Source organism: Chrysochloris asiatica, unplaced genomic scaffold (genome assembly GCF_000296735.1).
Source record: "Chrysochloris asiatica unplaced genomic scaffold, ChrAsi1.0 scaffold00092, whole genome shotgun sequence".
NCBI classification, from domain to species: Eukaryota; Metazoa; Chordata; class Mammalia; order Afrosoricida; family Chrysochloridae; genus Chrysochloris; species Chrysochloris asiatica.
The window spans coordinates 9,303,142-9,319,024 of record NW_006408610.1 but is presented as its reverse complement, the minus strand read 5'-3'; the positions used below and the strand labels follow the sequence as shown (position 1 = coordinate 9,319,024).

General features: G+C 48.1%; 1 protein-coding gene across 10 annotated transcripts in view; it reads right to left on the bottom strand.

Moving 5' to 3' along the window:
• Window positions 1-15,883, bottom strand: part of TLE3 (transducin-like enhancer of split 3 (E(sp1) homolog, Drosophila)) — a 60,559-nt gene that overhangs the window by 23,828 nt on the left and 20,848 nt on the right. For 8 of the 10 annotated variants that reach the window (XM_006866544.1, XM_006866543.1, XM_006866542.1 and 5 more), the window contains 2 exons: window positions 3,069-3,131; window positions 1,537-1,611 (listed from right to left, as the gene is read on the bottom strand). In XM_006866544.1, coding sequence (XP_006866606.1) covers window positions 1,537-1,611; window positions 3,069-3,131 — 138 coding nt within the window. Of the gene's footprint in view, window positions 1-1,506; window positions 1,612-3,068; window positions 3,132-15,883 lie in introns of all 10 variants that reach the window. The other 2 variants (XM_006866540.1, XM_006866547.1) reach the window with 2 other exon arrangements.

Here is a 15,883-nt window from a genome sequence, read left to right as displayed (position 1 = left end):
AGACTCCTCTCTGTTGCACCCCCTTCCAGGTGGGGACCTGTTCCTCCCCCCAACACTGCCAGAATTGAAACTAAGCCAATGCTTCTGTCTTACAGCTGCTGTCGGGGGCTCAAGACCAAAAAGACAGAACCACTGGGCTGCTTTCCCAGAGGGCTTTGAGACCACCGTGGGCCCCGAGGGGTTGCTAGCTATAAACATCGCCATCTCTCTAAGCCAGCATTTCTAGAGAAAGTTGAGAAGGCTCAGAGAGAGAAGCTGGTCCAATCCTCTCTTTTTACAGATGAAGAAACTGAGGCCCAAGGAAGAGAAGTGACCCATCATCAGATGGGAAAGCACCAGGATAAGAACACAGGTCTGCCCCAGACTGAAGAGCCAAGATCCATCCTGTACCACACCTAACACAAGAATAGCCAGTGGCCCTCAGTTCCACCTTGAAATCATGTTCCCACGCCACAACAAAAAGACAATGGCGCTCAACTAGGATCCCTAAATGTGAAGGCCCAATGAATCAAGGGGGCCTCAGCCAAGCAGGCTACTGCTTCCTAAACCTGATCATGCTTCAGAATGAGCAGGAAGACTGCAAAACACAGAGTCCCCATTCCACACCTAAACCTAAGAGAAAGAAGAGTGGGGTGCATGTGCCTTGGATCTTTATTGTTCAAGAACTCCCAGCTGTCTGTGGACTGGGAACCAGTGGTCTCAACCCCACTCAGTTGTAGGATGAAAGGTAGACCTCAGGGTAACAAACTTGATCAATATCACACTGGAAGAAAAAAAATGTGGTTTTTTTTCCCTTCAGGTGTGTGGTTCCCGTCAAAGGAAGCAAGAGAAAACGCTATCAGAGCCCAAGAAACCCTCTAAAGATGCAAGTCAAGTAGGGGCCCTAAATGGGGAGAGGTCTGGCTTCGCCTTTCTGCTGAAGAATATGTAAGACCAGAAGTGGACCTCAAAAAGCATTCTTGGACACTTTTCCCTGTTCCTAGGTGAGATGTGACCTCTGAGAGGTCAGAAGGTGCTCTGGCTCAAGGTCACAAGACAGGTGATGAGCACTCAGCCAGGCTGCCCAGTGCACAGGACAGCAAAGCCCCACCCCAAACACCACAGCACATTCCACAGCAGAGGACAACAGAGACAGTTCTGATCCCAGGTGGCCAAAGAAGGGCAGGCAGCAGGGCAGACAAGCTCCAGGAGATGGCCACGTACTCTGAACAGTTAATCCGGCCACAAAGGTGAGCCCTGGCTCCCACCTATCTCCAGGCCAGGGAAGGATGAGCTAAGTGGTGCGTTTAGAGGTTGAGAGTGGACTGGAGGTGTCTGGCACCCCTTTAAATCAGGGGCTGAGAGGCAACTGGAGAACCACTGAGGGGAGAGGGCCCCAAATGGGTCCAAGTCTCTAAGATGCCTAGGGAAGCTGGAGCCCAGGGGCCGCCATTCTTTGAGGCCAGCTAAGGTCAGGGTCCATCTCTGGTCATCGTAAATGAGAGGAATTAAAAGGGCTATACACACGGTGAGAGGCAGACTGGGGAGTCCACGTACCCCGATGATGGCGTTCAGTTCCGTCATGGTGACCTGCTTGGCGCGTTCCACCGCCTGTGCCACTTGCTGCTGGTGCTGGAGGGAACAGGGCGTGGGTTAGATGTGGCGGTCACCTTCCCAGACAGACAGGCGGGCGGGCAAGGCAGGCGGCAGGCGGGCTGCGGAGCACCGGGAGGCCACTCGGGACAGTGGGCAGAGAGCCCCACCACCACAGAAGAGACGGCAGGAGGGCCCACTATCCTACAACTGCTGTGCTCACGGCCACAGGGCAGATGACAAGGGATTTTCATTCTTTAAACCTCTGTCAATGAGCATGTATTACTTTTGTAATCAAAACTGTCTTCTAATTGTTTTCAGTTCTAAAAGAAATAGATGAGCAGCAAGACAGCTATTCGCTGCCAACCACCTCCCTTACACACACACACACACACTCAAACTTCTTCCCGTGAATTTGAAATGTGAGTGGGACATCAGACGATATTACGGAATGATCATTTGTTTTCTAAATGTGGGAACAGTTGTACAATCATGTAGGAAAATGTCCTCAGTTCTTGGGGATGTGGCTAAATTGTTAGCAGTGAATTTGGCAAGATGTCTCCAACTTCCACTCACTGTGTTCAGAAAAAAAAGGGGAATTGGGAATGTATGTCTCTTTAGATACCAAATCTATAGCTAACTATATAGAGAAAGCAAACAATGAAAAACACATTTACGTCTCTAGATTGAAACAGAGGAAAGAAAGAGGAAGGGGGGAGGAGTTCAGTTTTTTAATTCTCTCTATGAGGGAACCTAATCATTCATTCATTCACTTCTCAGCTGTCTCCTCTACGGGGAGGCAAGGCCGTGGACAGGCCACATCCCATTTTCACATCCAGTTGAGCACTTAATAGGTGACGGCTCTGTCTCAGAGGCCCAGGGCTGCGAGGAGCCAATGTAATGTGGTCGTGTCAGCACGGGACTCAGTCTACAGCGAGTGGGAGGGCAGCCCTGCCAGGCTCTGATGTCCAGGCTGGAGTGAGCTGAGGATGACCACCTCTGCCTGCCCCCTGAGACACTTCCCTCAAACTGTCCACTAACCCAGTCCTTGGGCTACAAGTAGGGGCCACTTGGAAGGTCTCTTTAAAGGTAATGTGACCACTTGGTCACACCTCTGGCAAGGCTACTCTGTCTGGGGGTTGGGATCTCTGTTAGTATTGGTAATCCTCGTGCATGGCTCTAGGCACTGGCTGCTCACCCTTCCAGATGCTTCTAGGGGTGGGGATTAGAGGTACAGAAAAGCAGAGGCTGCGAATGCAGGTTTAGGTGGAGTGGAGGGAGGCACCCACAGCCCCACTGGTTGCAGGTGGGCGGCAGGGAACTCTTCAATGCCTTTGACCTGAGTCTCCTGCCCCTGAACGGCACATCCTAGGCCCCTCTCCTGTCTGTCATTTATGCCAAAGCAGGACTAGACCGAGGGCTGCAGCTACAGCGAGACCCAGCAGGCCACTGGGGTGCTTCAGGAAGAAAAGGAAGGCGACAAAAAAAGGTCTTACCTCTTGTGACAGGAAAGGCATGATCTGCGCTAAAATGGTGTTCAGTCTCTTCGCGATCTCTGTCTGCAGAGGAAAGGAGACTGTGTGAAACCCAGGCATAGAAATCAAGTCCCTGAAATGTCACAGCCAAGTGGAAATGCCAACTCCTCCCCCTAAACCACAGACCCTAACAACTAGCTCCGTCCTCTCTGACCCCAGTCGGCCTGCTGTTAGGAGGCTTTCACTAACTCCCCAGCAGTCAGGCTGCCTATGTTTTGGGGTGCTCCAATTTTCTCTTGGGGGGGTGGAAGTATGGTTCAGAGTATAGTTTCCATCCTTGGGGTGGAAGCCCTCATTAAAAACAAAACAATACAAAACAAAAGACAACCCCTCCACTGCCCAGCAAAATCTATGATCTAAGAGCACTGTAGTGTGAGTCACCCCACTGGTGACTGAGAAAGGACTAATCAGGAAATAGTAAGAGAGAGCTGGTGGGGTGAATGTACCACAGGATATCCTGGGCCCAGCCTCACACTGGATACGTGACTTAGTGGGGTCCTCCCCGACATTTCACTGTTGTCTCTCCCTCACCCTCTTCACCTCCCCAATGCTGATTTCAGTCCAGTTGATCCCAATTCATAGTGACCCTATATGTATGACACACTGCTCAGGTTGTTATTATAGCCTTGCCAGCAGATCTCAGGGCTGGCAAATTCCAAGACCTGCCAGTCTTTCAGTTGGCAGTCAAGCCCTTAACCCTTGCATCACTAGGACTGTCTCCCCCATAAAGAACCCTCCCAGAAGTTCCCTCAACTGGAGTCCTGGTGTGGAGCTGTAGGTAAGCACTGGACTGCTAACCACAAGGTGGTTCAGACCCTTTACTGTCTCTATGAGTCTGAACGGATGGCACTTAACAACAATAACAAGTCCCCTCCTCCCCCAAATAAAAAAAGAGCTCTTGTAAGAGGGAAAAAATGAGGCTTACAGCCTTGGAAACCCTATTGTTGTTGTTATGGGCCATCGAGTCGGTTCCGACCCATAGCAACCCTGTATAGGGTTTCCAAGGAGCAGCTGGTGAGCTTGAACCGCCAACTTTGCAGTTCAAAGAGCTTTGCAGTCTGGCGCATTAACCCACAGTGCGGCACCAGGAGACCCTATACAGGGTGGCTATCAGTCAGAACTGACTCCATGGTTCCACCACGACTCAAATGAAAAACAGCTGCCTTTGCATTGATTTCAAGTCTTGGCAACCCTTTGTGTTTCATAGTAGAACTAAGGGTAGGGTTCCCAATGGTTGTGGCATTTCCCAAGGCACCTCTGAGTGGATTCGAACCATTGACCTATTGGTTAGTAGCAGAGTTGTTGTTGTTAAGTGCCTTTGAGATGGTTCAGGCTCATAGTAATCCTTTATAGGATTTTCAAGGAGAGGTCCAGTGCATTAACCCACAGCAAACACACCAGGATCCAACCATTTAAGACACTCAGGGACTCCACATACAAGGGAGTTTCAAAGAGCTGATGGAACAATGAAACTGAGAAATAAGAGTCCTCGTATTTCATGCACTCGATTTGAAATCCCTGAAATCATAACACTGACATTCAGTTTTTAAGGCAAATCCCCGCCTTCTCTCAAAAGTTTCTTCTAAACGTAGTTCATTAGATCCTTAAACCCTCATATAAATTGAACATAGAAAGACAGATCCATTCTCTTCCCCTACCCCCTAGAGCCCCAGGGATGAACATGTGTAGAAAAACATCAACTGCATTCCCCCAGTGTCTCAAGAAAACCCAGGCTGGCCTCCAGATTTCCGATCAAGAGTAGAGTTAAATGGTTAACTGGGCCCAGGCAGAAAGACCATGGACAGACAATGCTCAGATTGCTTCCTTATCTCATTTGGAATCCTGAGCCCTCCAAGACTGGGGTCCCAGAGCTGACTTCAAAGCTTTCATCAGCACATAGCAATCTTTGAGAGACAAAACCATGACAACAGCCTTTAAAAATCTGTGATCATCTGCATGTCAAATGTGTCTGGCTGAGAAACCCTTGCACACTTAAAATAAAAGCAGTGCTGTCTGAAGACTTTACAAACGACTCTGGACCTGGGGAGAGAGAATTCCTGGGGCTAGCAGCCCCCACCCCTACTCCCCACTGGTAGGCTTTTGCTGTCTGTGTTCTGAGGCTGTAGCCTTAGCAGGCAGGGCTCTCCAACATGCAGTCTGCCCACCTCATCCGGGGGGCTCCCTAGTGAGGGTCAGGAGCAAGCAGCACGGCTGCCACTGGTGGAACAATTGGTTGCTGTGAAGGACCGTCCTTCATATCCCAGGACATGTCACGGCACATACTTCCAAACTTCCTGGGGTACCACCCCAGCTGAGAACCACTGGGACTCCCAGTCCACCAGACACTGGACATTAGCGTTTTCAACCTGGGCACTACTGACATTTTGAGTCAGATCATTCTTTGTTGCAGGGGCTGTCCTGTGCACTGTAGGATTTTTTAAGGAACATCCCTGGTCTCAAATCCACTGAGGCCAGAAACAGTCATGGCGACCAAGACATCTCCAAACTTGCCAAATGTCCTCAAAATCATCTCCAATGAAGAAGTACTGCTGTGTATCAGGGATTTAAGAGCTTTTCTTACTTTTCCTTCACCAAGATTCCCTTTCATGTCTTTTAAAAATTATTAAGCACCTCGGAAATTTTGGGGTGCAGGTGGCATGCTGTGCACACTTAAATACAACGGAACATCCATCATTCATATACTTAAGGAACCTGGGCTGATTGTCGTTGGTGGTAAGTGCCGTCGAGTCGATTCTGACCCATAGCAACCCTGTATAGGGTTTCCAAGGAGCATCTGGTGAGCTTGAACCACCGACCTTGCAGTTCAAATGACTTTGCAGTCTGACGCAGTGACTCACAGCGCCACACCAGGACTCCTAGGCTGATTATGAATTCATTATTATATAAATTATTAATCTGGGGAAACGAGGAGTTTTAGTCTAAAATAGGGCTCTCTGTTGTTTCTGTTTAATTTTTTTCCTCCCTCAAATCAACTGATAGTAGGGAGTAGGGAGTGAAATGTGAATAGTCAAGGTTGTCTGGACGGGGCTGGTGAAAGGAGATGGGGATAAAACTCTTGTGGTTCAATAATGAATAATTGCTATCAGGACTGACTGTGAGTGTTGCAAACGTAACAGTAGATGTTTTGTAACAAAAGAAAGGGAGTCGTTGACTTTGCAGTCCAGGAGCAGAGGACCCTGGGACCATCAAGGGAGAAGAGCGGGATGCAGGACCCTATCCAGAGAAACAGTGGAGAGGTGGAGCGGCTGGGGACTCTGGGAGGGAGAGGGTTTGTGTGCTGACGACAGAGGGGCAGACTTGCGGGCGTACCCTTTGGCTGTTTGATGATGCATGCAGGGAATTGTAATCATTGCAATGAAATGAAATAAGATAGGTTGAATGTAAAGCTAATGTTTTCCCATGTAAACTATCACATAATTCACAATAAAAACTTAAAATAAATAAAGGAGTCAAGGTTGTACACTTGTATATGATAGTTCACCTAGAATTAGCTGTTCTGTATTGGAAATCCAAATTTGCATAAAGCAAAATGTTGGCATACTTGGCAAATGTCTACTGAACATCTGTTACGAGTCAAGCATTTAAGAATATAAAGATATATTAAAAACAAAAATCAAAGAAACAAAATAATCCTGCCTGTGGTGCTTAGGAATTTCAATGGCCCAAGCCCTCTTACCTCAAATGGCACGCATAATAGGTGCTCAATAAATATTTTTGCCAATTGAATAGTACAGACCCCTCCCCTACAATTTCATTTGGGGGACTTGATATTGATATTGCAAAGTGCCCTGGTCTTGGATCCTGGCCTGCTACAGTGTGGACAGCATTGGCGGGGGTAGGGGTGGGGGTACAAGACGACAACAGTGCACAGTGTTAAGTGTTGACAGACAACGGGCAGGGGGTGGGGTGTTCAGCAGCAGCCCCGGCCCTCTGCCAACATAGTGAGACAGTATAAGAAAGACTAACCGCAGGCCACCTCGTGGGCTGCTAGCCACTGCCCCCTCCCCACAGGAAGGAGACAGGGGGTAGTCTCTGCCCCTCCTCAGACTCTTCAGCCCACTTGGCAAGTATAACACTCACAATTTCTTCTAGGATCCAAGGGATCATGAAAGGATTTTGGCTGTTGCCTACTTCTTCTGGTAAAGAGGCCAAGGGTAAGGGTCTTGATAGTTGAAGACAAAATGAAAAGTCGCTGACCTTGCCCTTCCTCACACCCTTTAGCAAACAGAATGAGGAAGGCCGTGGCCACAGACTTCCCACGGCGGATTCTTCCTGAGGGCCTAGTCCAGAGCCCAACAACCTCTGGCTCTGAGGTAAAGGGGATGGGTCAGGATTTCACATGGCCACCCAGGGTACCAGGTGACCACAGCTAAGTAAGTGCTCAGAAGCCCTGTGGGTGGCTCGGGTGCAGTTTCCTCTCAAGTCTCATCCTCCCATCCCACCGAAAGCATTTCCCACCTCCTCTCCCTGGCATGGCGCTGTGACTGCAAAGTCAGTTTGAACCGCAACGTCGGTGGTGCAAGGTCACCAGTCGCTCCTCGGAAACCCTATACAGGGTCACTGTGGGCCAGAACTGACTAGATGGCACTTAACAACAACAACTCCCGCCTAAACAGACCAAGCATCAACCACACACAGATATGGAACCTCCTGGAAACCTAGGGTATCACATTCAGGCTCTGTCTTCCATGGGGCCCAAACAGCTTGGCAGTAGAGTACAGGGCTGGGGGTGGCTTTTACACTTGTAAAACTCATAAGAACATATATATAAGAACACTTATAAGGAGCTCTGGTAGCATAGTGGTTACAAATCGGGCTGCGAACCTTAAGGTCAGCGGTTCGAAACTACCAGCCGCTTCGCGGGAGAAAGATGAGGCTTTCTACTCCCGTAAGGATTTACATCCTCGGAAACCCTGTACAGGGTCACTATGGGTCGGAACCGACTCGACGGCACTTAACAACAACAACAACAACAACATAATAAAACAGTTCTTCCCCGTCCTTGGTTCCTGGGGACGGTGAGACCATGCGTATCCCATCTCTCCCAGTTGTAGCTTTGCCAACACCTGCTACTGTGTGGTATTCTCATCTTGTTGTTGTTAAGTGCCATCGAGTCGGTTCTGACTTACATTTGCCAATTCATAGCAATCCTGTATAGGGTTTCCGAGGAGCGGCTGGTGAGCTTGAACCGCCAACCTTGTAGTGCAGAGCATTAACCCACCTGCACCAAACCAGGACTCATCTTGACCTCCCCAAAAAGTGGAACCACAGGTCAAGCCTCACCCATCTCTATGATTCTGAAAACAGGTTCAACACATTCTGGTGAGTCAAAGAACAAACAGGGAAACTTTACTGAAGACTTTTTTTGTCAGGTTGCTTCTTTTGAGGGCAGCGGTTTGAGGGGAGGGGAGGCTCCTGGAAATAGAAAGTTGGCTAGACAGAAGCACTCTTAAAACCAACAGTAATAATGACTAACAGCAACATGGTCTATGTATGGAATCATGACAACCCTACATAGAAGGCACTTATTCAAAGCCCCAGTTTTTAGATGGGCAACTGATAAGCAACTTCCTATCTTTGCCTACTAAGAAAGCCAAATTCTGATGTTTCCTGAGAGAGCTTTGAGAAATATTTTTGAGAGAAAAACAACTGTCAGGGTTAATAATCGATAGCCTTTCTGATTAGACAGCTGCTAACATAGCCTTTGATCTAAACCAAACCTCTGTAAACAAGTTATACAAAAGGAAAAGAACGTAAAAGCCAAGATATGTGACTTTGACCACTGGAGTAGGTCACAAATCATAAACTGGAAGTAGGTCATCCGTTGGACGATTCCTTTTGGCAGTTCAGCACAATCTGTCATCAATAAGGCAGCTGTGAGCTGTGGTTCTTCAGGCCCACATCCATCCACCCTTCTCGCCATCTTGGTCCCTCCTCCCTTTAAGATGCCATCTCTGAGGACTTGCCTCAGAAGTCAAGATGAGAGGTGGCTGTACATTGGGCGAGGGGAAACCGGCTTCCTCTGGAAGGCGCTTTGGAAAAAGGTGTTTGGGAGGTTGGTGTTGCCTTTGAAAGTTTCTTTTCAAGTGTGATTCAAAGAAGGTGACTGTGCTGGTGGAAAAAACAAAACAAAAAAAACCCCCACTGTTCCTCAGAAGGAACTAATCTAGCAGACACAGACAGAGAGCAAGTTCAGAGGAACATGCACAAAGGTCTGCTCGATTCAGAATCTGCACTACCAACTGGGTGCTGGGAGTAACATCTGCTCGGCATCTCTGGCGAGATTATTAGGGAAATAAATGACAGAAAGCAAGATAGTGGGGGGCAAGTGTCAGTTCCAAAGGAGCAATCTGTTTCATGTTCTTTAGTAGCTCCTGTTTGCATGATCGTCTCCTCATTAAAGCTGGGCCTCAACATATCTTGCTGTAAACTGAGGGCACTTGAGCATTCTCAACGTTTATTTCTCTGAAAAGAAACAAACAAACAAAAAGACACCCAGTCTAGCGTTGATATCTGCTGCTATTTCAGACCACCCTTTGTACCTCTGATCCGTGACAATGAATTCGGAAGGTGGAACGTGTTATAGATGTTGTTGTTGTTGTTAAGTGTCGTTGAGACTTATCCATGGAGTGGCTGGCTGGTGGGACTGAACCTTTTGGTTCAAACTGACCTTGTGGTCCAGTGCTTATCCTACAGTACCACACCACTGTGACCCCCCCAAAAGGCATGCTGAAGGCCTGATCCCCTGTACCTGTGAATACAACTTGATTGTATTTGCAGAGGCAGCTAGTTACTATAAGGTCATATTGGAGTAAATACAAAATTAAACCCCCTCCCACGGAGAGGATTCTGATTCCATGCGGCCCTTAGGGTTTCCGAGATGACCTTTACGGAAGCAGACAGCCTCATTGTTCTCCCTCACAGCGACTGGTGGGTTTGAACCTGCTAATGGTTAGCAGCCCCATGGGTAATCCATCAGATCACCTTATACTAAGGTGCTGCTGCTTCTGGTTTACCGTAGAGTCGGTTCCGACCCATAGCGACCCTGTACAGCGTTTCTGAGGCTGTAAATCTTTACGGGAGCAGAAAGCCTCATCTTTCTCCCATGGAACAGCTGGTAGTTTCGAACTGCTGACCTCAAGGTTCGCAGCCCGATTCATAACCACTACTCTACCAGAGCTCCTTTATACTAAGGTAGGGTTACTTTAATAAAGAGGCCAACAGACACAGGCAAAGCAGAGGAAACAGCCATGTGAAGACGGACGGAGAGATGAGAGGGGCGGACACCTGGGACCACCAAAGCTAGAGGAAACAAGGATAAATTCCTCCCCTAGAACCTACAGAGAGCCAGAGAGCGCATGGCCTTGACAACACCTGTATTTCAGACTCTCTCTTCCACAGCTGGGAGTCATTTCCAAGATCTGACACCATCGCCTTCCTACTCTTTGTTAGAGCAGCCCTAGGGCGCTCTGTCCTCCATCCTGGCCCCCAGCAACCTCTCTCACTCCTTCAGTATCCAGCCAGTCCCTGGCCTTTTATTTCGCTGAGCCCTTGACACACAGTTAACAGCTACTTTCCCAAGCTGGTCTCTCCTATTTAGTTTTAAATGCCCAGCCATCTGTACCTTTGTCCTCTGAGAATGCAGTCTTCATTTTAACCTCAGCCAAATAAAAACAATGAGAGACGGACCTGTGGCTTTAAAGAGCACTCAGAAATGACCTGGCTTCTTCTACACCCAGCTCTACCTCCATCTAAACTATGAGCTGTTGAGCAAATTACTTCCCTCATCTGGACTTCAATTTTCTGGTCTGCAAAATGGAGGCGCCAACTAGACAACTTAGAACATCCAAGACCCACGATTCAGTCTTAAAATGCTAACCATTCCTGAACTGCTCTCTGACATATTACTGCCTCTATATTGTTATCTTTTGTTGCCATCGAGCTGACCCCCGACTTACAGCCAGCCCACGCGCCATGGAACAAAACCCTGCCAAGTCCCGCGCCATCATGTAATGAATTGTGGACCCGCCCATTTATGATCCATACGGTTTTCACTGGCTGATTTTCAGAAGTAGACAGACAGCCAGGTCTTTCTTCCTAGTCCATCACAGTCTGGGAGCTCTGCTGAAATCTGTCAGCATCATGAACAATAGGCGAGCTTCCAAAGATGGATGTACTAGTCAGAAATCAATCCCACACAGGGAAGGCAAGAATGTTACTCCTGAAACAGCCGCTTGTTTCCTCTATGTCGGCGAGTGGATTCTGATCTTGTAATTACCTCACAAGAGGTGTCTTAGCCTGTCAACTCTCGGGGAGAGCAAACAGCCAGGTGTTTTCTCTCAGAGTGGCTGCTAGGGATTCTGTCACAGAGAGTAGCCAAGTTTGTTAACACCACTCTACCTACCAACCAGGGCTCCTGACAGCTTCTATTGTTGTTGTTGTTAAGTGCCGTCAAATTGGTTCAGACTCGTAACGACCACGTATAGGGGATTCCAAGGAACAATGGTGGGTTTGAACTGCCGACCTTGTAGTTCAGTCTCGTGCTAATCCTACAGTGCCACACCGGGATTCACTCCATAAAGCTCCATGAACCGTAACATAGTATGAACTTGAAAGATGAGCAGAGAAAAGCCATGCCACCTGGAGATGAAGATGGTTGGACAGTGGGCTAGGCTGGGGCTTGTTCCCAAAGACTACTCTGCACTGCATGAACCATTCAAATCAGTAAAACTGCATAGAACTTTCTGTTAAGAGACTCCAGGTAAGATCCATCATTGTCAAGCATTTACTACTCAGAATCTGTGACTCACAAGCAAAAACTGGCTCGTGATCCCAAGACATGAAGCAAGGGTTCTTCGAGACATCTCTTCTAGTGGGAAGCAATTGTAACCTCATGTTTGGATAGACGAGGGGGTCGTCTGATGCTTCTAGAACCCTGATTACACTTCTGAATGGAGCATCAGGGCAGTGCTGTAGAAAGAGCACTGTATTCTGAAGCTGGGGACTCAACTGTAGACAACATGCATGAAAATGAGACGGTAAAAAGCTAGCTGCCTATCTGAAACACAAATCTCACTACAAAGTCATGTGGAAATGACGGGCTTTCATTCCAGCTCCAGGTCTGGCGTGCTATATGACCTTTGGAAAGGCTACGTGTGTGTTTGTGGTGGGGTCTCAGAGCTCTGGACGCCGTGGTTAGAAGCTTGGCTGCTAGCTGAAAGGTTAATGGCTCAGATTCAATAACTACTCCATGGGAGAAAGATGCAGCAATTTGCTTCCATAAAGACGCCGCACAGGCCTGGACACAATGTGAGGCCATTCTATTGGGTCCTATGGGGTCACTATGAGTCAGAATCATAGTGGGGGCGGGGTCTCAGTCAGCTCTGGAGTGCTTGAATTTTAATCAGGTTTTACTTGCTCCTCTGACTTGAATCCTGGGCATTCAAAGTGAGTTGTCTTCATCTTGAATTAAAATTAGAGGGGCCAGAGGTAGGGAGCTGCGTAAAAAGGAGGCTCCACTCTCAAAGTTCTCAGCAGACTCCACCTGCCCCCCAGAAACTAGGAGCCACAAACAATTAGCAATCAAATATTGGAAGATTCTGGAACAATGTGTCCCAGGCAATTTTAACTTAAAATATTCCGTTGCATGTCCTAGGCAATTCTAAATTGATAAGCCCTGAATGATTTACTCCAAGATGATATTCCTTACCAGGTATTTTCTCCCTGAGCCAAGCTCAGAGAGACTGAAATAAAGCAAGTGGGCATTTTATCGCCAGAGGAGGGGCAATCTGGGGACAGAGAGGAGTGAGACCTCCAAAGTCGAGGGTGGGGCTCCCAGGTCCCATTTTGTCCCCTCTACAGGCTGTGTGAGGGGAGCAGAGCCAGTGTAAGAAGAGGGTAAATAAATGACCCACTTAGCAGCCGAGGGAGATAATGACCCGCTACTCTGGGGACTGGTGAGGGTTTACATCACCGATTACTCAGTGATAGGTGAGTCTCCTTTAAGGCCTTTTAGCACTGACATATTGATCACATTATATATAACTACAACGCCATTAAATATTTATGCCTGCTGAGGAAGCCTTCTGAATTCTTTATGGCTGGAGGACCTGGTGCAAGAAAGGGCCAGTCCCTCGGCATGACCCTGAGGATCTATCTCCTGGGGGAGGGAGGACGACAGCTGGCCTGGCCGGAGATAGACACTGTGCATAAGCCCCCGTGTCCTTCACATGAGGCTATGGATGATGGCGAGGATGCAGGACAGAGAGGAGGAAAACACACTCACTCCAAAGCAGACAGAACCAATGAGAGGTGAGGGATTCTGGGCCACAACTCTATGTGCTTCCCTAAAAGGAATTCCATCTCCTCTCTCTATGTCCCCCAGAAATCTCAAAGACACTTCCTCCCAAGAGTCCAAGATGTGAGGGAACTTGGGAGTGTGGAGGCTGAGTGAGGAACAGGCCATGAACCCCAATGCTGAGGGAACAGATTTGCATTCCAGTTCTGGGTCTACCTTGCACTTGGGCCTCAGCTTCCATCACATTGATGAGGTGGCTTTTGGTCCATCCAGTACAATAATCTCAAGTCTTGGTGTAGCGCTGTCGGATAAAGCACTAACTAGACTGCTAACCCAAAGTCAGCAGTTCAACCCTACCAGCCACTCCTTGGAAACCCTACACAGGGTCCCTAGGAGTCAGAACTGACTTGACAACACTTAACAACAACAACATAATAATAACAATAATCAGAACTCTCAAAATTGAAGCAGGTGTCATGTGAGAGTGAGTTCCCTGTCCTAGAGAGCATTCAACAACCACCAACAGGAACAAGGGACAGACTCATTCCCAGGGGAGAGAAGCAGGCCTAGATGACAGCCTAAATCCCTTCTGGGCTGTATGACCCTATGCTATGATTTTAAGAATTTCATTTCTCAGACTCTCCGTTTCCATCCTTCGGGATTCCTGTTAACAAGATCCAATAATCTTTAAATATTTGTTCACTTTAATTTCCTGGTTCCCAAACACATTAAATGCTGCCTGCCTGGCACCCACTCCGGGGGATGGCCTCAAAGAGCCTGCTTGTACAGACAGAACAAGGAGAGCTTTTACAAGATGACACCGTCCCTTCCCCCAACACTGCTCATTCATCCCAGGCTCCACCCCCAGTCCTCCCTCCCTCCCCTCAGATAACCTCCTACCCCCTCCCCCACCTTCCCGGGCTCCATTGGCCAATTCCTGCCAGGAAGAAAAATTCTCAATTCATCCCTGTGGGGTTGCCATGGCAACCCCCAGCCACCTAATCCCCCTTGGAACATTATGCAAATCTCCCCTTGCCCCTCAACAGGCTGCAGAAGTCGTATGTATTCTTCTTGCAGAGACAACTCTTTACATTTGGGGAGTCTCTCCATAAGATAAGCAGCACTCCAAATGAAATGGTGGCTGTGACTTTAAGGACAGGGGGTCCTAGGAAAGCCAGGTGACAGGAAAGGAAGGTGGATAGGAGAGCAGACTGTGGACAGAAGCAAAGTTGCTTTCTATCGCCCCCAACGAAGAGCACAGCCCTCTGTCCTGAGCCCAGAGCATAAGACAGAACAAACTGCATCCACTATGTAGTATCCTGTGTCTTATATGACATATACCAGTCTCAAAAGGGCCCCAGCCCAAACCGCCACCATACACAAATAATGTGAGGCCTAAAACATCCCCGAGTAAGAGAACTAAAGGAACCCTGGTGGCGCAGTGGGGTAAGCATTGGGCTGCTAACCAAAAGGTTGGTGGTTTGAACCCACCATCTTCTCCAAGAGAGAAAGACAGGGCAGTCTGCTTCTATCACGATTTACAGCCTTGTCCCATAGGATCTCTATAAATCGGAGTCTACTAGATGGCAGTGGACTGACGCTAATTCAACCTTTCATGTTGCAGAGAGGACAAGAAAACTATCCTGGGTCACAGAGTAGGATATGACACAACCAAGTTCCCCACTTCACTAGAAGGTCTCAACTGGGGCTATGTTGCCTGTTGTTGTTGTTGTTAGGTGCCATCGAGTTGGTACCGACTCATAGCGACCCTATGCACAACAGAACGAAACACTGCCCGATCCTGGGCCGAACTCACTACTGTTGCCAAGCTTGAGCCCATTGATGCTGCCACTTTGACAATCCACCTCGCGGGGGGTCTTCCTCTTTTTCTCTGACCCTCCACCTTACCAAACATGATATCCTTCTCCAGTGACTGGTCCCTCCTGACAATATGTCCAAAGTATGAGAGATGAAGTTTGGCTATCCTGGCCTCCAAGGAGCACTCTGGCTGCACTTCTTCCAACACAGATCTGTTGGTTCTATGGGCAGCCCATACACTTTCAATATTCTCCTCTAACAACATAACTCAAAAGCATCAATTCTTCTACAGTCTTCCTTATTCACTTTCCAGCTCTCAGGAAAATACCGTGGCTTTGGTCAGGTGCACCTTAGTCCTCAAGTTAACATCTTTACAAAAATCTTCACCACTGGACCAACAAAACAACATTCTTATCAATGGAGAAAAGATTGAAGTTGTCAAGGACTTCATTCTTCTTGGATCAACTATCAACATTCATGGAAGCAGCAGTCAAGAAATTAAACAACGTATTGCATTAGGCAAATCTGCTGCACAAGACCTTTGTAAAGTGTTGAAGAGCAAAGATTTTGCCTAGTAGGGAACATTTTAATGTCTGGAGACATTATAGGGTATCACAACTGGGACAGCGCTGTTGATTAG